Below are 23,007 nucleotides of genomic sequence, written 5' to 3' on the forward strand. Positions count from 1 at the left end.
CCTAAGCATTTTTTTTTTACCCCCGCCTCCTGAGATCCCATAAGATTCAGTAATACATCTAAAAACTAAAATCAACCTCCTTCCCAATCTTGTCCCCTAGTTCTCTAATCAAACCTGTACTGCATCTGACCATTTTGGTGCAGTGCACGCAATTGCCAGCCTGAAACATAATGTAATAAGATCTTAGGACTGTTACTCTCCTCCTAGGGGAATGCCTAAGATATATATGCTTGGCCCCTATGTGTCCTGGGAGTTGCAGGCAGAGACCTATTCCACAATTGCAAAATCATCGGTGTCACAGGCAAGTAGTAATCACAATTTGAAACCTTGTCGTGTCTGTTAGAGATTCATGTTGGCTAAAATTTGTCTGATTTAAGATCTCCCTTCTTTCTGTCTTTATTCCAGACCTTTGAAATATTTACTGGGAAATGTATCTTAAACTCTCATATCTTTTTTATTATATTTGCACGTTTTTCTACGCCTGAATAAATTTGCTGAGGATTCAATTTTCTGTATCAGAAAATGAGACAAAATTTTCTGACATTCTAATATTTAAAACTTTCAAAAAGTTTTAAATAAATTATATAGGAATTTATTATTTAAGAGAGATGGGCTGCTGCATATTAAGTAGTAGTATATAATACTAACATTCCATTATACTTGCATTCCAACCACATTTCACAAACATTTTATAAAACAAAGTCATAAAGTGTTTTCATATCTCTTTGCCCCTGTCGCACCATGGCATATTTGTTAGTTATAACACTGAAAATAATTCTAGGGATTATGATGATCCTTTTTACTTGTATATTCTTTTTACTTTTAGAGTTAGTCGAGCCACACTTTTTGAGTAAATGCCAAAGCTCTGAGCTTAGGAAATGGAAGCAAGCCTTAGTATAATATATTAAAATACAGTGAAGAAAAATGATGTACATTTCTTCATTGCTTCTTTTTCTTTCTTCTCATGTCTTAATCCATCAACGGTACATTCAGATAGTTTTTTCATGTTATATGTGTATTTTCTGTCTTTATAGTACTTTAATAGTTTGCTAATATAACATTGATCATAAATTATAACAAGTTGTATTAGAACTTTGAGGAGGAATGCCTGCTTTTGCATTTTTTGCTATTGTTTTTGTTGCAAGAAACATGTCCTCTTAGTAGTTTACATTGAATTCTATTTTGCATATTTGTCAACAAATAATTTCTTTAAAATTTTAGATGATATTGGTGCCCACATGAATGTAGGAAGAACTTATAAAAATTTAAATAGAACCAAAGAAGCTGAAGAATCTTATATGACGGCCAAGTCACTGATGCCTCAAGTAAGTTATCATTTATTCCTGTTGCGTCATGTCTATTAAATATCCATATTGAATAAAATTATCTAGATGGAAAATCCTTATCTTTCCTTCAATTTATTGATATAAAAGTAAGGTGTCCAATGAACCATCTATTTAGTATAAGCATAATAAAGGAATAAACTTACTTTTCTAGCTCAATTTTAAAAAATTTTCATATAGTCTATAAAAACTAAATTCATAGTTAATGAATTTTTAATATTTTTTATTACAAGTTATCAATGAGTTAAATTACTCTAGTTGAATAGAATTGTATGTATGTACATTAAGCACTAAATTTAGCATTAGTCCTACCAAAAACAATAAATGTAAGAAATTGAAGCAGTCATCAGAAAGCTTCCAGCAAACAAAAGCCCAGGGCCAGACGGCTTCACAGGGGAGTTCTACCAAACATTCAAGGAAGAACTAAAACCCACCCTCCTCAGACTACTACAAAAAATTCAAGAGGAAGGAACGCTTCCAAGCTCATTCTATGAAGCCAGCATCACCCTAATACCAAAACCAGGTAAAGACATCACAATGAAAGAGAATTACAGGCCAATATCCCTCATGAACATAGATGCCAAAATCCTCAACAAAATCTTAGCAAATCGGATCCAGCAGTACATCAGAAGGATCATACACCATGACCAAGTAGGATTTATCCCAGAGATGCAAGGATGGTACAACATCCGTAAATCAATAAATGTGATACATCACATAAACAAATTGAAAGAAAAAAACCACATGGTCATATCAATTGATGCAGAAAAAGCATTCGACAAAATCCAACACCCATTTTTGATAAAAACTCTCAGAAAGGTGGGAATAGAAGGATCATACCTCAACATAATAAAAGCCATATATGACAGGCCCACAGCCAACATCATACTCAATGGTCAAAAACTAACACCATTTCCCCTAAGAACAGGAACAAGACAGGGATGCCCACTCTCACCACTCCTGTTCAACATAGTCCTGGAAGTATTAGCCATTGCAATTAGGCAAGAAGAAGAAATAAAAGGCATCCAAATTGGAAAAGAGGAAGTAAAACTGTCCTTATTTGCAGATGACATGATATTATACATACAAAACCCTAGAGACTCCATCCAAAAGCTACTAGACTTAATACATGAATTTGGCAATGTAGCAGGATACAAAATTAACCCCAAGAAATCTGAGGCATTTCTATACACCAATTGTGAACTTTCAGAAAGGGAGATCAGAAAAACAATCCCATTTACCATCGCACCAAAAAAATTAAGATACCTAGGAATAAACTTAACTAAAGAGGTTAAAGACCTCTACTCAGAAAACTACAGGACGTTGAAAAAAGAGATAGAGGAAGACATAAACAGATGGAAGAACATACCATGTTCTTGGATTGGTAGAATCAACATCATTAAAATGTCCATACTACCCAAAGCAATCTATACATTCAACGCACTTCCCATTAAAATACCAATGGCCTTCTTCACAGATCTAGAACGAACTCTCCAAAAATTCATCTGGAATAAAAAAAGACCCCGAATAGCTGCAACGATCCTGAGAAAGAACAAAGTAGGTGGGATCTCAATGCCAGATATCAAGCTGTATTACAAAGCCACTGTTCTCAAAACTGCCTGGTACTGGCACAAGAACAGGCATATAGATCAGTGGAATAGAATAGAGAGTCCAGAAATTAGCCCGAACCAATATGCTCAATTAATTTTTGACAATGGAGGCATGAACATACAATGGAGCCAAGATAGTCTCTTCAATAAATGGTGTTGGGAAAATTGGACAGACATATGCAAGAAAATGAAACTAGACCACCAACTTACACCATACACAAGAATAAACTCAAAATGGATAAAGGACTTAAATGTACGACAGGAAACCATAAAAATTCTAGAAGAATACAAAGGCAACAAAATCTCAGACATATGCCAAAACAATTTCTTCACTGATACAGCTCCTAGGGCAGTTGAAACTAAAGAGAAACTGAACAAATGGGACTACATCAAAATAAAAAGCTTCTGCACAGCAAAAGAAACCATCAACAAAACAACAAGAAAACCCACCTCGTGGGAAAACATATTTGCCAACGTCATATCTGATAAGGGCTTAATCTCCAAAATTTATAGGGAACTCATACAACTTAACAAAAAGAAGATAAACAATCCAATCAAAAAATGGGCAAAGGATCTAAATAGACACCTTTCAAAAGAGGACATTCAGAAAGCCAAGAGACATATGAAAACATGCTCAAAGTCACTAATCATCCGAGAGATGCAAATCAAAACAACAATGAGGTACCATCTCACACCTGGCAGAATGGCCATCATCAACAAATCAACAAACGACAAGTGCTGGAGAGGATGTGGAGAAAAAGGAACACTTGTGCACTGCTGGTGGGAATGCAGACTGGTGCAGCCACTATGGAAGGCAGTATGGAGGTTCCTCAAAAAATTGGAAATGGAACTCCCATTTGACCCTGTGATCCCACTCCTAGGAATATATCCCAAGAAACCAGAAACACCAATCAGAAAGGATATATGCACCCAGATGTTCATAGCAGCACAATTCACCATAGCTAAGATCTGGAAACAGCCTAAGTGCCCATCAGTAGATGAATGGATTAGAAAACAGTGGTACATCTACACGATGGAATACTATGCTGCTGTTAAAAAGAAGGAACTCCTACCATTTGCAACATCATGGATGGAACTGGAGAGCATTATGCTAAGTGAAACAAGCCAGTCAATGAAGGAAAAATACCACATGATCTCACTCATTCATGGATAATAAAGACCATTACAAACTTTTGAACAATAATAGATACAGAGGCAGAGCTGCCTCAAACTGATTGTCAAACTGCAGTGGGAAGGCCAGAGAGAGTTGGGGGGCAGGAGGGAGGGGAGTAAGAGATCAACCGAAGGACTTGTATGCATGCATATAAGCATAACTAATGGACATAAGACACTGGGGGGTAAGGGAGGGTAGGGGTTTGTCAAGGGGGGGGGGGGGGAAGGATACTTATGTAATACCCTTTGTAATACTTTAAGCGAAAAAAAAAAAAAAAAAAAAAAAACAATAAATGAATAAAACAAATGGATACATCTCTGTTGCTATATTGTGTCCATCAGTTGTTACGATACAAGATTCTCTTGATATTTTGGAAAATCTGATCCTGCCCTTGACCTAACTATACATCATCGGATAAGATGGTTTACCCTGGCTACAGTTTTCTTGATTTTAGTATGTATTAATATTATATTAATAATAGTAGTAATATTAAAATGAATGGTTAGTTTGATAAATGTTTTAAAAAACAAAATTGGACCACATGATACCTTAAGAATTCATTCCTAAGATTCTAAAATTAAATTGTGTTCAATGTGGATTTTTATCAAATATAATTCATTCTGCTCATTGAAAATTTGGGTCCATATATTATTTATGATAATGTTTATTTAACACGAATAATCAATTAATAAGATAATCTAACTAACTCCACCAGACAAGTGAGGTTTTAGTATAACTATGAAATGTAATTAACTACCTTATTGTCACAACTAGTAAATAAATATTTTGCTGACAACATGAAAGTTGACATGATTTAACAAATACACTAGACAGAGAAAGGAGTCTTAAGTTCTATTTCTGGTCTGACATAAACATACTGATACCTTAACCTGTAAAAGTTCTGATTTATATGACTTCATTCTCTTAAGCTGGCATGAATGAAGAAAATATATTATTTAGTGCAAGAAGATATTATTTTACCTGCTCTGACTATAGATGCTTTCACATTTTTATGACTTATTTTAATATAGTAGCAGTAAAACTAATAGCATTATCTTTTTACATTCTGTGTATATTTTAAATAAGCTACTAGGCTTACTTTTGACTTTTATTTGGTAATGAAATATCAACTTATGGAAATGCCTTTTCTTTTGAACAGATTATTCCTGGTAAAAAATATGCAGCCAGAATTGCCCCTAACCACCTAAACGTTTATATTAATCTGGCCAACCTGATCCGAGCAGATGAGTCCCGGCTAGAAGAAGCTGATCAGCTGTATCGACAAGCGATAAGCATGAGGCCCGACTTCAAACAGGCTTACATTAGCAGGTATTATAGTTCATGTTAAGCTATTGTTTTTTTTTGTTTGTTTTGTTTTTTGTTTTTTTTTTTTTAAATCTTTATTGTTCAGATTATTACATTTGTTCCTCTTTTTTCCCCCCCATAACTCCCCTCCTTCCAGCTCCCACCCCACCCTCCACCCTCACTCCCCACCCACTGAGTTCATCCATAGGTGCATGATTTTTGTCCAGTCACTTCCCGCATCTCCCACACCCCTTTTCCCCCAAGAATAGTCAGTCCATTCCCTTTCTATGTCCCTGATTCATTATAGTCACCAGTTCATTCTGTACATCAGGTTATTTATTCACTTGATTCTTAGATTCATTTGTTGATAGATGCATATTTGTTGTTCATAATTTGTATCTTTACCTTTTTCTTCTTCTTCCTCTTCTTAAAGGATACCTTTCAGCATTTCATATAATACTGGTTTGGCGGTGATGAACTCCTTTAGTTTTTCCTTATCTGTGAAGCTCTTTATCTGACCTTCAATTCTGAATGATAGCTTTGCTGGATAAAGTAATCTTGGTTGTAGGTTCTTGGTATTCAGCACTTTGAATATTTCTTGCCATTCCCTTCTGGCCTGCAAAATTTCTGTTGAGAAATCAGCTGACAGTCGTATGGGTATTCCCTTGTAGGTAATTGAGCCTCTTTCTCTTGCTGCTTTTAAGATTTTCTCTTTGTCTTTTGCTCTTGGCATTTTAATTATGATGTGTCTTGGTGTGGTCCTCTTTGGATTCCTTTTGTTTGGGGTTCTCTGCGCTTCTTGGACCTGTAAGTCCATTTCTTTCTCCAGGTGGGGGAAGTTTTCTGCCATTATTTCTTGAAATAGGTTTTCAATATCTTGCTGTCTCTCATCTTCTGGCACTCCAATGACTCTGATATTAGTCCGCTTAAAGCTGTCCCAGAGGCTCCTTACACTATCTTCACACTTTCGGATTCTTTTTTCATTTTGCTTTTCCAATTGGGTGTTTTTTGTCGAATCTTTGGTTTGATTCTTGTGCTCCTCTGGTCTGCTATTGGGTATAATATTCTTTATTTCAGTCCGTGTATGCTTACTTTCTAATTTCTTTATCGTAGCATCGAGGGTCTCATTAGTTTTCGTGAGGCTCTGCACAAATTTATGGCAAGCCCTCAAAATTGCGATTCTTAGCTCCATATCCTCCATTTCTGTCATGTTTTTTTGTCTCCGCATCTTTTATGCTTTCTTGGTGCACCCCCTTGTGGTCTCTGTGCGCAGTCTTGTTCTAGCCAAGCCTTAATTGTTGTAGTTAACACTAGAGGGATTTGACCACCAGGCCGACTGGCTGTGGAAATCAGCTGTGGGAAAACTTCAGTCCTCAGGGGAGGTGCTAGTCCAGCCCTTGCCTGAGGCGATCGGCAAATGGCTGTGCGCACGGTTTGGGCGGGGCGGGCTCAACAGGGCAGGGGGAGGGAGCAGCTATGGCCGCTCTCAGTCCGTCCCTAGGGGCTCTGCCTCTCTGTCCCAGCAATCGCTGCAAACCTCGGAGGGGCTGTAGCCAGACAGTCCCGCTTCTCCCGTTTGAGTCTGGGTCCCTAGAGACTCGCCTGGATCTGTAGCCCAGAGTCTGAGACTCGCTCCTGATTGAAAACGACAATCGCGCCCTCAGCCGCCAGCCCGCTTTGCGCGCGCACCCTCACCACCGCACCACCGTACCTTTAAATTTTCCACACTGCGCCTCCGCTGAGCATCGGAATGCTGTTGTTTTTGCTTCTAGTTGAAGAGACTCTCCACAGCCAGCCTTCCCGTGGTTCTGGTTGATGTCCGCTCCGACTTTTAGTTGTATTTTTGAAGTGGTTGTCCACGGCGGCAGTCTCCGGTGTTTACCTATGCCGCCATCTTCGATTCCTCCTAAGCTATTGTTATAGAAGATTGAAGCTGCATCTATCTGCATGTTACATTTTGACTATTTTGACTAAATTAGCTTTTTCCCCCTCCACAATCTTAGTTGCAACTAACATAGAAACATAGCCCATTTTGGACTAGCAATCAAAATTAAATTGATTTGATTTGAAATTAACAGGGGAGTCCATAACTTATAATAGCAAACTGTAGGTTTTATGTGAAAGAAACTCCTTGGTTTCATTTGCTTCTTATCACCAAATGTATTTTATGTAAAACACCTAAACTTACATTTTATAATTAGTACTTTTAATATCTAACTCTCAGAGCTTTCTTAAATAAATGCTGAGAGTTGACTGGTTATTAATGCCTTTACCACAAAGAAACTTTTTAGTTGTCATTAAAAGTAAGTTTTTGGTATCACATGTTTACCTGTTCATAATTTATGACATTGTTTCCATGTGGAAAATGCATTCAGAATTTAATAAGTTTTTTTTTTTATTAAAGTATTACAAAGGGTTAATAAGTTTTTGATCTTGAAATTATTAGGGAGCCATCAATGTTCAGCCTTATTCAGTACTTTTTGAAATTCTCTAGATTTAGTGGGATTGCATCTGTAAATAAAACCTTTCTTGCGTTAATACATAAAGAATTATTTAACAGCCTCAACACAAAAAGATAACATTTTAGAAAAACACTCATCTAAAATTTCCCTAATAAAGATTATTAATAGGAAAAAAAAAACCTTGTAAAAATCAAGAATGACAACAAAAAAAACAATCTTATTCCAAGCATTCCAGTAACTTTTTGTGTATGTACTTACTATACTATAAGTAGTCGATTTGTATGAAATGATTAAAAAGGCCAAAGATAAAAAGGTTTCTTTTTTCTATTCTTTTGTTTATGAAGTTGCTGTTTATTTTTATTTTTATTGTTTTGCCTGTTTGATATATGTGTGAAACAGTGTTGTCCAAAACTAAATGGGAATATTATTTTGCTGAGTTCTAACAACAACAAAAAATGAATACTAATAGTCATTCATTTGATTTCATTCCTATACTGATACTTCAGGAAAGAATATTATAATACATCCGTACTTAAATTGATTTTCATATATGTACTTAATCAAAATTATGTTTTAAACTCTCTAACAGGAAATAGAACCATATTAGAAAGTTTTATAAAATAGTTTTCAAATTGTGATCCTCAGTTCCAGCAATATTTCTCAAAGGTATCTGCAGGTGGCACCAATGCCCCTTCCAGATCAGCTTTTTTAATTCTCCCCCAGCTCCCTTTACCCCGCCATCCCCCAACCCCCAATGAATGGTCATTTTATAAGAATACACTGGCCCAGGCCTGTGTGGCTCACTTGGTTGGAGTGTCATCCCCTACACCAGCAGTTCTCAACCTGTGGGTCGCGACTCCTTTGGGGGTTGAATGACCCTTTCACAGGTCACCTAAGACCATTGGAAAACATATATAATTACATATTGTTTTTGTGATTAATCACAATGCTTTAATTATGTTCAATTTGTAACAATGAAAATACATCCTGCATATCATATATTTACATTACGATTCATAACAGTAGCAAAATTACAGTTATGAAGTAACAACGAAAATAATTTTATGGTTGGGGGTCATCACAACATGAGGAACTGTATTAAAGGGTCACAGCATTAGGAAAGTTGAGAACCACTGCCCTACACCAAAAGGTGGCACATTCGATGCCCTGGTTAGGCCCATGCGGGAGGCAGCCGATCCATGTTTCTCTTTCACATCCATGTTTCTCTCTCTCCCCCTCCCTTCTCCCCTCCCTCCCCTTTCCTCTCTAAAAAAAAAATCAATAAAATAAAAAATGTTTAAAGGATGCGTAGAAGATAAGAAGGGTTAAAATTTTTCTAATGTTCTATTTTTTGGATAGTAAGACTTATATATTAAAATGCCCTATCACTACGTTTTTCTTTTCTTTCTTAAAATGCTATCACCTGGTTTTCTGACAAATTATCTCTCACTCTGGTAGCTGTTATTTTTCCGAAGTAACTAAGTCTGCTTCCTTTCAAGTTATATTGAAAGAATATATTTTTCTGTGAATACCTCCCCACATCTTACTCTCTAAAGTCAGGCATGCTTTTGTTTTTAAATAATATTTGAAAACATATCAAGTCATATTTGCCAAACCTATGACTTCATGTTTGAGGACAGTTTCCAAAAGTTTTTTGGTTTTTTTTACTGTTATTATTATTATTAAACTTATTGGGATAACATTGATTAATAACATTATATAATTTTCAGGTATACAAGATTATAATTTGACATCTATATACTCGATTGTGTGGTTCCCCACCCAAAGTTTAGTTTCCTTCCATCCCTATATATTTAACCCCTTTTACCCACTTCGCCCTTCCCCCCAACAACCTCTTCCCCCTCTAGCAACCACCATCCTGTTGTCTGTATCTGTGAGTTTTTTCTGTTTTGTTATTTGTTTATTGCTGTTTGTTTTAATTCTATGTATGAGACTTATTTTATTTGGCATAATACTTTCAAGATTCATCCATGTCATCACAAATGCAATATTTGTTACTTTTTATGGATGAGTAATATATATACACTAGAGGCCCGGTAGTCTGGGAGCCCTCAGTGGATGTCCTACTGATGACCACAGTCTGGCAGCAGAGGCTCGGTGCAGCCGTCCGTGTGTGTGTGTGTGTGTGTGTCTGCTGGGGGCCTGCCCCCAGCCCCGCCACATAGGCTCCGAGCAGTTGCCATGTGTGTGTCCACTGGTCGTCTGCTCCCAACCACATTGGAAGCTCAGAGTAGGTGCTGTGTGTGTGTGTGTGTGTGTGTGTCTGTCTGCTGGGGGCCTACCCCCAACCACACCCTGAAGGCTTCGAGTAGGCGCCCCTCTCTGTTGATCTCTCAGGCTCCTGGCCTCCACTGTATGTTGTACTCTCCCTTGGGCTGTGGCCAGGGTGGGGCACCCTTTCCTGCTGTGGGATCCCCAGGGCTACCCAGGGACAGGCGCACAGGGGGGCTGGCTACAGGCCGCCCTTTCCTGCTCTGTGATCCCTGCAGCAACCTAGGGGCTGGCTAGAGGCCGCCCTTTCCTGATCCATGATCTCTGGGGTGATCCCACGGGCAGGCGCACACAGGGGCTGGCTGCAGGCCGCCCTTTCCTGCTCCGTGATCGCCACTGCGATCCCACGGGCAGGCACACACAGGGGCTGGCTGCAGGCTGCCCTTTCCTGCTCTGTGATCCCTGCAGTGACCCAGGGGCTGGCTAGAGGCCACCCTTTCCTGATCCATGATCTCTGGGGCCATCCCACGGCCAGGCGCACACAGGGGCTGGCTGCAGGCCGCCCTTTCCTGCTGTGGGATCTCTGGTTGCTCATCCCTGGCAGAAGGCCTGTTGGGGGCGTGACTGCTGGCTAATGGGCAGCAGTTCCCGCCAGTGCTGGGGGATCTCCCGAGGGAGAGCCGGTTGGGGGCCTGGCCAGTGGCAGATCACTGGGGTCACTCCTGCCAGCCCTGGGTTGGGTTGCACAGGGGTCGCCCGCCATAAGGGTCACAGATAGCAGGCCCAGATGACGGCGGGGCAGGCGAATAGCGCTATCCCATCCTGCCTGCAGTATGCAAATTAGCCACCATCTTTGTTGGTGGTTAACCGCCATCTTGACTGGCAGTTAATTTTCATCTCTCTCTGATTAGCCAATGGGAAGGGTAGTGGTCGTATGCTAATTACCATTTTTCTCTTTTATTAGATAGGATAGATTGTTTTCATATCTTGGCTATTGTAAATAGAGATGTAGATATCTTTATGGTAAGTTTTTTCATATTTTTGGGGTAAATATCCAGAAGAGGAATTCCTGGATTATATAGTAGTTTTATTCTTAATTTTTTGAAAAACTGCCATACTGGTTTCCATATGGCTGCACTAATTTATCCACAAACAGTGTATAAGGTTTCCCTTTTCTTCCCACCTCTCCAACGCTTGTTATTTCTTGTCTTTTTATAATAGCCATTATAACAGGTGTTGAAGTGGTATCTCAGTGATGTTTTGATTTGCCTTTCTCTAATAACTAGCGATGTTGAATAGCTTTTCATACATCTGTTGGCCATCTGTATAGCTCGGGTGGGCACACTTTTTGACTCGAGGGCCACAATGGATTCTTAAACTGGACCGGAGGGCCGGAACAAAAGCATGGATGGAGTGTTTGTGTGAACTAATATAAATTCAAAGTAAACATCATTACATAAAAGGGTACAGTCTTTTTTTTTTTTTTTAGTTTTATTCATTTCAAATGGGCCGGATCCAGCCCATGGGCCGTAGTTTGCCCACAGCTGGTATAGCTAGTTCATTTATTAATAGGATCGTTTTTTGTTAAGTTGTGTAAGTTCTTTATATATATTGGATATATATTTTGGAGATGTTGTTTGCAAATATCTTCTCCCATTCAATTGGTTGCCTTTTTGTTTTGTTGATACTTATTTTGGGTTTTTTTTTTTTCTTTTGCTGTGCAGAAGCTTTTTAGTTTGTTGTAGATTCATTCCTTTATTTTTGCTTTTACTTCCCTTAAGTTTAGGGTCTAGTTCACAAACTTTCTGACACCAAGGTCCATAAGTTTAGCGCCTATATTTTCTTCTATGTATTTTGTTGTTTCAGGGCTTACATTCAAGTCTTTAATCCATTTTGAGTCAGTTTTTGTTTATGATGTAAGATAGTAATCTAGTTTCATTCTTTTGCATGTGGCTCTTCAATTCTCCCAACACCATTTATTGAAGAGACTTTCCTTTCTCCATTGTATATTCTTGGTTCCTTTGTTGAAAATTAGTTATCCACATATGTGTGGTTTATTTCTAGACTGTCAATTCCGTTTCTGCCAGCTCCGTGTAATGTTTTTGACTACTGTGGCTTTGTAATATAGTTTAAATCAGAGAGTGTGATACCTCTGGCTTTGTTCTTTTTCTCAGTATTGCTTTGGCTAGTCGATTATTTTGGAAGAAAACTTTAAGAACCTCAGTTAAAAGGAAAAAAGAAAGCTGTGAATATATGGAAAAGCTTAAAATGTGTGAAAAATAGTATCTACCAACTGACATGGTAACATTGTAACTAAAACTTGTGCTTGATTTTTCCACAGAGGAGAATTGCTTTTAAAAATGAACAAACCTTTCAAAGCAAAAGAAGCATATCTTAAAGCACTAGAGTTGGACAGAAATAATGCAGATCTTTGGTACAACTTGGCGATTGTTCAAATTGAACTTAAAGAACCAAATGAAGCTCTTAAAAACTTTAATCGTGCTTTAGAACTAAATCCAAAACATAAGCTAGCATTATTCAATTCTGGTATATTAATGCAAGAATCAGGTATGTTTTCTCAAAATAGTTCTACATTTAAACACATTGTCATTAGAAATATAATGAAACCTTAATTTAAAATATATTGCCTGTAGCAAACATTTTGTGAATGGATAGTTTGTATCAAAACGGTATAAATGATTTATAAGTAGAATTTTTAACATACTTAAAGTAAACTTCTCAAGGAATATACACTTACATATATGACAAGTCTAATTGTTCTTCTGGTATATATATGTTAAGACTGAGTTTTTAGGCAATCCCTTAACCAATGTCTTATTAATCCTGTCATTTTATGCACGAAAATATAATCTCATATATATATTGCTCAAATAATCTGAATTTGTAAAAATTTTTACATAATTATTTCTAGGAAGCTAATAGCATTGTATGTTTTAGGAAAAAAATATTCTATCTTCTCTTGATTTATAAGACCAGATACTTTTGGTATTATTTTATATCCAGTTTTACTATTTTTGAGATATTGTAATTTCCTATAATTTCTATGATTTAGCAAAACTAAATTATGAATTATAATAAATCCTGATTTTTTATATATGGGGATTTTAGTAGTAAGAAAACTGTATGATTTATAATCTTCTATATTTGGAAAATAGAGTTATATATTAAGTCAATTCTTTTTAAAACTTTTACAAAAAAAATGAATGAATCATAAAATCATATTATTTTTTTTTTTTAAATATATTTTATTGATTTTTTACAGAGAGGAAGGGAGCGAGATAGATAGTTAGAAACATCGATGGGAGAGAAACATCGACCAGCTGCCTCCTGCACATCTCCCACAGGGGATGTGCCCGCAACCCAGGTACATGCCCTTGACCGGAATCGAACCCGGGACCTTTCAGTCCACAGGCCAACGCTCTATCCACTGAGCCAAACCGGTTTTGGCAAAATCATATTATTTTTTTAAAAAAATATATTTTATTGATTTTTTTACAGAGAGGAAGAGAGAGAGAGAGTTAGAAACATCGATGAGGAACATCGATCAGCTGCCTCCTGCACATCCCCCACTGGGGATGCGCCTGCAACCCAGGTACATGCCCTTGACCGGAATCGAACCTGGGACCCTTCAGTCCGCAGGCCGACGCTCTATCCACTGAGCCAAACTGGTTTCGGCATAAAATCATATTATTTTAGAGCAAGAAGACTTGCAAGTTTACTTTTACCAATCTTCTATAAAGTGGATTAGAAAGTGAGAACCAAATATATATAATAACTACCCCAACTTTATATAGCCTGTAGTAATTAGTCCATGATAGGAACTTAAGCCTACTGATTTGTTTTCAAGTTTTCTTTATTTACCACATTGTCAAATAAAAGAATAGAGGAGGGCTTTAGCCTGGTATTCAAAAAAGTATAAATTTGGAGAAGAGCTAATATTTTTGTGAAGTTAGCTAACTTTATTTATTTATTATTTTATGGATTTTTTACAGAGAGGAAGGGAGAGGGATAGAAAGTTAGAAACATCGATGAGAGAGAAACATTGATTAGCTGCCTCCTGCACACCCCCTACTGGGGATGTGCTTGCAACCAAGGTACATGCCCTTGACCGGAATCGAACCTGGGACCCTTCAGTCCTCAGGCTGACGCTCTATCCACTGAGCCAAACCGGTTAAGGGGAAGTTAGTTAACTTTAGTAATCATGAAAGGGCCCACTATCCAACACAAGTTTGTACCTTAAGTTTTATAGTTGTAGACCTTGAATTCATTTGTATTTACTTGAAATAAAGTTATCTCAATAAATATTTGTTTATTAAATCCAAATATATATATTTATAAACTATACTTAATGGTATATTTTTACCTTTGAAACATCCTAAAAATTTTGAAATAACATACAAAAATCTTAATAAGACAGAAACATTTTGTTACCCAATAATAGTTAATGTTTACTAAGCATTTTTACATGCATCTCATGTAGTTCCAAGAAAATTCATAAGTGAACCCAGAGAAGTCCTATAACATGTTCAATGTATAGAGTCACAATGTTAACAGAATCAAGATTAATTGCATGTCTGTTGGCAAATCTCATGCCTCTTTCTTTTAATTCTCTATTCTTTCTCTGCTATTCCCAGTTAGCTTCTAAACTGTAAGGAGATATTTTGCGAGCATTTCAGTGTCAAACACACTCTCTCTTTCCTGTGAAGACTAAGATTTCCCTTTCTGCTTTTGATATAGGTACAGCAATTGCTTGTTTTGATGCTCTCTTTTTGTAATCTAATTAGATAAAATATGAAAGTGGCTTTTTTCCTCAAGATTAAATTTATTTGCTAACAATATAATGTTTTTGTGTTGTTGTTTTTTTTTAATTACTCATAGGTGAGGTTAAGCTCAGACCTGAAGCTAGAAAACGACTTTTAAGTTATATAAATGAAGAGCCACAAGATGCTAATGGTTATTTCAATCTGGGAATGCTTGCCATGGATGACAAAAAGGACTCTGAAGCAGAGATGTGGATGAAGAAAGCCATAAAATTACAACCTGACTTCAGAAGTGCTTTGTTTAATCTGGCTCTGCTGTATTCTCAGACTGCAAAGGAATTACTGGCTTTGCCAGTTTTAGAAGAGTTACTCAAATACTATCCTGATCATATCAAGGGTCTCATTTTAAAGGGAGACATTCTGATGAATCAAAAGAAAGATATACTTGGAGCAAAAAAATGTTTCGAAAAGATTTTGGAGATGGATCCAAAGAATGTGCAAGGAAAGCACAATCTGTGTGTTGTTTATTTTGAAGAGAAAGACTTATTAAAAGCTGAAAGATGCCTGCTTGAAACATTGGCATTAGCACCACATGAAGAATATATCCAGCGCCATTTGAATATAGTCAGGGATAAAATTTCCGCATCTAGTTTAATAGAACAACCAATATTCCCAGTTAGTAAGACTTCAGGAAACAAAATTCCAACTGAAAATGCAAGAGAAATAAGAAGTGAACCCCGACCCACACAGGTAATCAAAACAAGTGATAATAAAAGTTCATCTAAAACCAACAAGCAGTTAGGAAAAGATACAGACAGTGAGACCCCTCACAAAACAACAAAAGAAATAAAAGAAATTGAGAAGAAAAGAGTTGCTGCTTTAAAAAGACTAGAAGAGATTGAACGAATTTTAAATGGTGAATAGTATTACTCTATTATGTGACAATGGTTTCAAAGAACTTCAGACTATATCAATTGATTGCTTATGGCAACTTTGAAAAATAGCAAGGATTCATAACAGTATCATGAGCTGCCTCTATGTAGCATCAAAATAAGATTTTTATTAAACACCTACCTTACACCAGATTATGTATTCTAAGATACCACATAGTTTTCTGAGTTTTGGTGAATATAACTGAAATATTAAATTAAAGGTAGCTAATTTGTACCTTTTATTATAGAAGGAAGATTCTTCCAGCAGAATAATCGTGACTACTATCAATTAAAAATAGTCTGAGGCCTGAATGATAATCCTTTGGGGGCAAATCCAACATTTGCTATTTCATTCTGTGAATTCCCATTTATTACTGAATTTATTTTTCCTTCACCTGTTGAAATTTGTCTATGAATTGAAAACACTTATTGAACACTTATTTTTTCTTTAGTGACTTTCTGTTTAACCAAGGGACTTTGCCTATAAAAGAATACTGGCTTTATGTGTATTCTTTTGTTGAATTTTAGAAGGAATGCTAGATGAAACATTTTAAAATAGGTCATGACATGTGAGATTAAGAATGTATTTTTATAATTGTGTGCTGTCCTTCACTTTAAAATGCAAATTTCAATCAGGTAAAGTTTTAAATATATGTATGTACATACAATACATTTCTAATGGTGCTCATATATACTGTATTTTTATTTTCTTAACATACTGAGAATTTCACAGCATGAACCACATAATCATGATTATCTTTGACTTATATTCCCCAAACTATTCATATTTTTTAGGGTCATAGTCATACTAAGAAGTCTCAAAAACTATAACTTTATTTAAACTTTTGATTTAAAACATGATAAGTTTCTCTTTCATCTTGATATATATTATCTCTCTAGTGTTATTTAAATTTTAATTTTGTTTCTAAAAACTCAATTATTCTTAGATTTCTTAAGCAACTAAATTGAGTTCTGTTTAACTGAAGGCAAACAATGTGATGTTAATTTTAAACACTAAGTTCTTAATATCGTGTTATGGTGTATATTTTTATTAAATATTTATTTTGACTACTGAGCTTTCATAAAATTTTTAAAGCTGTTTTAATTCTATTAAGTATGGAAGACAAATTGCTATTGCATTTTCCTATGTGTGTGTGTATTACACTTTAACCAAAATTTCATCATTTTGACCTGCTGTCCAGCTCTAAAAGATAATTAGCCAATAATTGAATTAATAAATTGATCATTTGGTGTTAGCATATTTGAACCTGAGAACTGTTAAAAGAGTAAATACAAAGCAGATTTATTAATTTAAATCTAATATTTTTCTTGACTTAAATGCATTTCAAATGAATTTCGTAATACTTAATAAAGTTGGTGTTGACTTAAAATGTTAATGCTAACATCCTGGGATAGTAGCAAATTCTAATTATGAAGTATTTGAAAAACTATATATTGTTTTTATCTTCCTTTTTTTGAGATAACATTTCTAATTGCATATTGTTTCAAAAACCATATCCCTGTAACTTTTTAAAAGAAATATTTTATAAATAGGTCACAAGAAATATGGTTTGTATTAAGGACACACTTGTACTAGCTTCCCTGATGCTCTCTCCTGGATTACTTTTTAGGCAATGTAAAGCAAGCACTGACACTAATGGTAGTTCATTCTTGATGCAGGAGATTCTGTTATTCCTTAAATACCTAATTTCAGTTCTTAAATTATGGCTTTGTGACTCCAGATATATAGTGAGAATACCTCATATGCTATGACTTGAAAAAAGGAAATCTGTGTTATTCTTATCTTCTTTCCACATATCTTAGGGGAAAAAAAGCTTCTGGGTTTGATCTCTTTGGGTACAGTAGCAAGTGAGTATAGTTTAGAAAAGTAGAAGGAAATGTTTCATGACAGCACACCATAATAAAAGCTTTGAGCAATATTTTAGTAAAGTTATATAACTTTCAAAAGATAAAAGATATATTGTTATCCACTGATTTTTGTAGAAAAAAGAATTTCCTCTTTACTAACTCTTAGAACAGTGCCTACCATGTACAAAGTGCTCATAATCAGATTCAACCTGAAATTAGTAATTTTTCCAAATCAATGTTTTGCAACCCTCACTTTATATTACAATCATCTACAGGGCTCTTAACACATTTCGTACCACTCAGGAGTTTTCTCGTGTTTCGCGCACCATCTGTTAAGGACCGCTCACGAGTGTTCTCATTTTTCACGCCCATGGAAAAAGGAGCAAATCTAGATACTTATGTAAATTTTATTTGGTCCCTCTTCATAGAGGAAAATGTTTTACGCAGTACCATATGTTTAAAAAGTACTAGGAGCTTCAATTGTTAATTGTTTTTGTAAATAAGAATGTTGTAATTATTGAAAAACAACACCTAAAGTGCATTATGATGATTTAAATAACGTGCAGTTTACCCAAAAACGTGCGGTCCCTGGCATATGTCTTAGAGATTTCTATGCGGTACGCAATGTGTTAATATGAATCTACCCACAACAATTAAATCTGAATTTTTTAGGGTTGGAGCTATTAAGTTTTTCTAAAAGTTCCCCAAGTTATTCTAAGTTGTGGTCAGCATTAAAGACCACTGATCTAACTTAATTTTTAAAATCCTATTATCTCTTCTGTATTAACTTTTTAAATAATATAACCCAATTAAGTTGTTAAAAATATATATATTTTTATTGATTTCAGAAAAGAAGGGGGAGAGAGAAACATCAATGATGAGAGAGAATCTTTGATTGGCTGCCCACTGCCCACCCCCCACTGGGAATCAGTCCCACAACCCAGGCATATGCCTTGACCAGGAATTGAACCACAACCTTCCGGTTTATAGGTCGAGGCTCAACCACTGAGACATGCTGGCCATGCTCTCCAATTAAGTTTTGATGTTTTAAGTTCCATTAAGAAATACGCTCTTCTGATAACTAGTACAATATGTCTTCACATAATGTCATCAGTAGCTTCTTGGAAACTGCTACTTTCAGTGAAACAACATATGATGAAACCAGTTTTACCACAGGCTAATTGATATAAATAACAGTTACTTTTCTACAGCATATTTCCGGTCATGAAAACCTCACCAAACTTCTAAATAAAGACCCAAAACACTCCTGATAATAAACATTGAAATAAATGAGTTATATATACATTTAGGAAAGACTAATAAAAATAAGAGAATTAGTTTCCAACCCATTTATACCAGTTCAATGTCAAGGAAGGCTGGAGCTCTTCCCAGCAGCTCAGAGCACAAGGCAGGCACCCATCCTGGACAGAATGCCCTCCCATCACAGGAAATACTACACACCCACACTCAATCAGACTGGGACTATATAGACACTCCAATTAACCTCATGTGCAAAACTGGGAAGTGGGAAGATATTGAGTATCTGCAGAAAACCCAGGCAGACATGGGAGAACATACAAATTCCACACAGACATGGCCCAAGCTGGGAATTGATTTTTTTTTTTTTCCTCATCAACATAACATCAAAATGGTGTTGAACAAAATGATTCTTGAGTACTTGCTGTATTTATTCCATCTAAGTTCCATCAAGTTTACTTATGTGTAAGGTGATTATTTCTTCTCTTTTTATTCATAATAAAAATTTATTCAAGCTCTTTGGGTCAGAAAAAGGGAATGTGTTTTTTCCCCTTTGGAGCTGCCCTTTTAGAGGGTAGGGACATTTTAGCTCAGTTCACTAACCTGTGATTCAGAGTTGTGAGCATATATAAGTTTGGAAAAGAAAATTTATAAAAGGTTTGTGTGCTGGCGAAGGATGTAATTTTAGTTATGTTTTACAAAAGAATCTACTCCCCTTGAGTTCTAGGAAAGTTTTGACAATCTCCAAGGGGTAGTTTGTTAATCCTTCACTGCTTCTCAGAAGGAAAAATAAAGTTTTTCATATATTGTTCCTATATGTGTTTGCTTATGAACATTCAAAATTGGGAACTTTATCTTACAGTTATTTCAGTAAGTAATTTTATGAGGTTGATGGCTTGTAGGACAAAAATATGTTTGCAATTTTGTGTTTACTTTTATGTAAATATTTGGTATGTGACTTGCACAATTTTAATAAAACCATGGCTTTCATTACATCTAATTTGAGGTTTCAACTTCATGTTACAGAATGCTTTAAAGATATTTCAATGAAAAGCATTATGAAAAGATATAGATTTGTATGTCAATTTATACTTAGAAATCCACATATTTGTCATATTTATTTTTATAAAAACCTATATTTGTCTGCATGACTAAATGGTATTTAAAATGAACCCCTTTAAAATGTCTGGTAACTTTGTCCAAAATTTTATCTATTAGAAACTGTCAGCCATCCATGTTAACAGTTCATAAGAAAGTAATTCAAAATTGTATGCATTTTATATAACTATGGTGTCTGTGTGTACCATATTTCTAAATATTCAGTATTAAATTGATACTTTTTAAAACCTTAACCTGAACTGCCTTTTAGTGTTAAAATGAAAAAGACAATCTGGCAGATAGTTTTATTAGCAGTCATCAAAGAAAGACATGTGTTAAATTAGCTCCTAACAATGATATATTTTTAAAAAATCTTTATTGTTGAAAGTATTACAGGTGTCCCCCTCTTTTTTCCCTTCATTGCCCCCCTCCACCCAGATCCCACCCCACCCAGGCCTTCACCACCCTGTTGTCTGTGTCCATGGGTTGTGCATATCCTATATAATAAAGAGGTAATATGCAAAGTAACCCTCACACCCTCACAAGATGGCTGCCTATGACCTGGTCAGCAGGGGGGTTAGTGAGGGATGACCAAACAACTGAACAGCAGGCTGTGTGGGGTGACCAGGCCAGCAGGGGGGGGGGGGGGCCATGAGGGACAACCAGGCTGACAGGGTGGGCAGTTGGTGACTGGGCTGGCAGGAGGAGTAGTTGGGGGTGACCAGGCTGGCAGAGGGGGCAGCTGGGGGCAACCAGGCTGGCGAGGGGGCAGCCAGGCCGACGTGGAGGGGGCAGTTGAGGGCGACCAGACCAGCGGGGGGGAAGTTGGGGGTGACCAGACTGGCAGGGAGGGGGCAGTTGGGGGTGACCTGGCCGGCATTGGGGGGCAGTTAGGGGCAACCAGGCAGGCAGGCAGGTGAGCGATTAGGAGCCCAATCGGGCCTAAACCGACAGTCGGACATCCCCCAAGAGGTCCCAGATTGAAGAGTGTGCAGGCTGGGCTGAGGGGATCCTCCTACCCCTGTGCACGAATTTTGTGCACCAGGCCTCTAGTATACATATAAGTTCTTTGGTTGATCATTCCTGCTCCCATTGCCCCTTCCCTCTGAGATTCTTCAGTTTGTTTTATGTTTCCATGCCCCAGTTCTATTTTTTTCATCAAGTTTTTTTTTGTTCATTAGGTTCTCTGTTCGTTTGTTTTGATTTTTAGATTCAATTGTTTTTTTGTATTTGTTTCTTTCTTTGTTTTTTAATCCTCATTGCAGATATTTTTTCCATTGATTTTTAGAAAGTGGAAACGAGGGTTAGAGTCAGAGAGAAACAAAGATGTGAGAGAGATACATCGATTGGTTGCCTCCCCTACACACCCCAACCTGTACTGAGAATGGAGCCTGCAAACAAGGCATATGCCCTTGACCAGAATCAAATCCATGACACTTCAGTCCTTGGACTGACTCTCTAAACACTGAGCAAAACAACTAGGGCAGATTCAGTTGTTGATAGATATACATTTTGACATTTTATTGTTCATAGTTTAAGTCTTCTCCTTGAAGAAGACTCTTTAATATTTCATGCAATACTGGTTTGGTGGTAATGCTTTATTTGTTGTATGCAAGGATGGTACAATATCCACAAATCAATAAACGTGATACATCACATAAACAAATTGAGAGACAGGAATCACATAGTCATATTGATGCAGAAAAGGCATTTGACAAAACCAAAACCATTTCTTGATAAAAGCTCTCAGCAAAGTCGTAATAGAGGGATCATACCTCAACATAATAAAAGCCTTGGAAACCAAGATGGCGGCATAGGTAAACACCGGAGTTTGCTGCCTGGAACAACCACTTCAGAAATACAACTAAAAGATGGAAAGGACATTATCCAGAACCACAGGAAGGCTGGCTGGGTGGAAGTTCTACAACTAGGAGGAAAGAGAAAGGCATACCGAGACTCAGAGGAGGCGCAGAGCTGAAGTGAAATACTAAGGTGCAGAGTGCATGTGGAGTGGGCTGGCGGCTGAGGGCGCGGTTGTCCTTTTCAATCAGGAGGGAGTCTCAGGCTCTGAGCTCCAGTTCTGGGCGAGTCTCTAGGGACTCAGACTCATACGGGAGAAGCAGGACTGTCTGGCATTGGTCAGAACCCTAGGGCAGCTTTCTCTACGAGGGGCTTGCAGCGATTACCGGGACACTGAGAAGCAGAGCCTCTGAGGGCAAGACTGAGAGCAGCCATAATTGCTAACCCCGCCCTGTTGATCCTGTGGGACCGGCCCACCCAAGCCCTGCAGGGAGACTTTAGCTGGATAGCCTCAGGCAAAGGCTATATTAGCACCTCCCTAGAGATCCAGGAGCCAGGAAGCCCAGCGGTCAGAGTGGAACCATCCAGTTTGCAGCTCCGTGGAACCATAAAAGACACACTCAGGGGGCAGACTCAGTGAGCACCAAAGCCCCACTGAAGCAAGTCTTGCCCCAGAGGGGTGTCTCCAGCACAGAAGTTCTCCCACTGCAGACACAGCTGATTCTCACAGCCAATTGGCCTGGAGGTCAGTTCCTCCCAGTGATACCTACAACAATCAAGGCTTAACTACAACAAGACCACAAGGGGGTGCACCGAGAGTGTCCTCCTCAGGTAATTGGGACACTTAGCACAGAAAGGCACTCTATCGACACAGCGGAGCATAAAAAATGCCGAGACAAAGAAATAGGACACAAATGACAGAAATGGAGGAAAGCAAACTGTTGGATATAGAGTTCAAAACCACAATCTTAAGGTCTTTAAAGAACTGTCTAGAAGCCGCCAATAAATTTTAAAAAGCCCTCGAAAAGACTGGTGAGACCGCCGATAAATGTAGTGAGATCTTCAAGAAGATTGGTGAGATGGCCGATAAATGTAGTGAGATCCTCAAGAAATCTAAAGAGACCCTCGATGTTGTGATAAAGAA

At 37.3% G+C, this 23,007-nt stretch overlaps 1 protein-coding gene across 2 annotated transcripts in view; it reads left to right on the forward strand.

Annotated features, from left to right (window-relative positions):
• TMTC3 (transmembrane O-mannosyltransferase targeting cadherins 3) overlaps positions 1–19,335 on the forward strand; it is a 71,886-nt gene extending 52,551 nt beyond the window's left edge. For both annotated transcript variants that reach the window (XM_070409600.1, XM_070409601.1), the window contains exons 11-14: positions 1,222–1,325; positions 5,287–5,456; positions 12,468–12,694; positions 15,026–19,335. In XM_070409600.1, the coding sequence (XP_070265701.1) occupies positions 1,222–1,325; positions 5,287–5,456; positions 12,468–12,694; positions 15,026–15,831 (1,307 nt within the window). In that variant the 3' untranslated portion in view covers positions 15,832–19,335. The remainder of the gene's footprint in view (positions 1–1,221; positions 1,326–5,286; positions 5,457–12,467; positions 12,695–15,025) is intronic.
• Positions 19,336–23,007: the final 3,672 nt, after the last annotated feature.

This window comes from Myotis yumanensis, unplaced genomic scaffold (genome assembly GCF_028538775.1).
Source record: "Myotis yumanensis isolate MYYU_CA2020_CCGP unplaced genomic scaffold, mMyoYum1.0.hap1 SCAF_3, whole genome shotgun sequence".
Lineage (NCBI taxonomy): Eukaryota > Metazoa > Chordata > Mammalia > Chiroptera > Vespertilionidae > Myotis > Myotis yumanensis.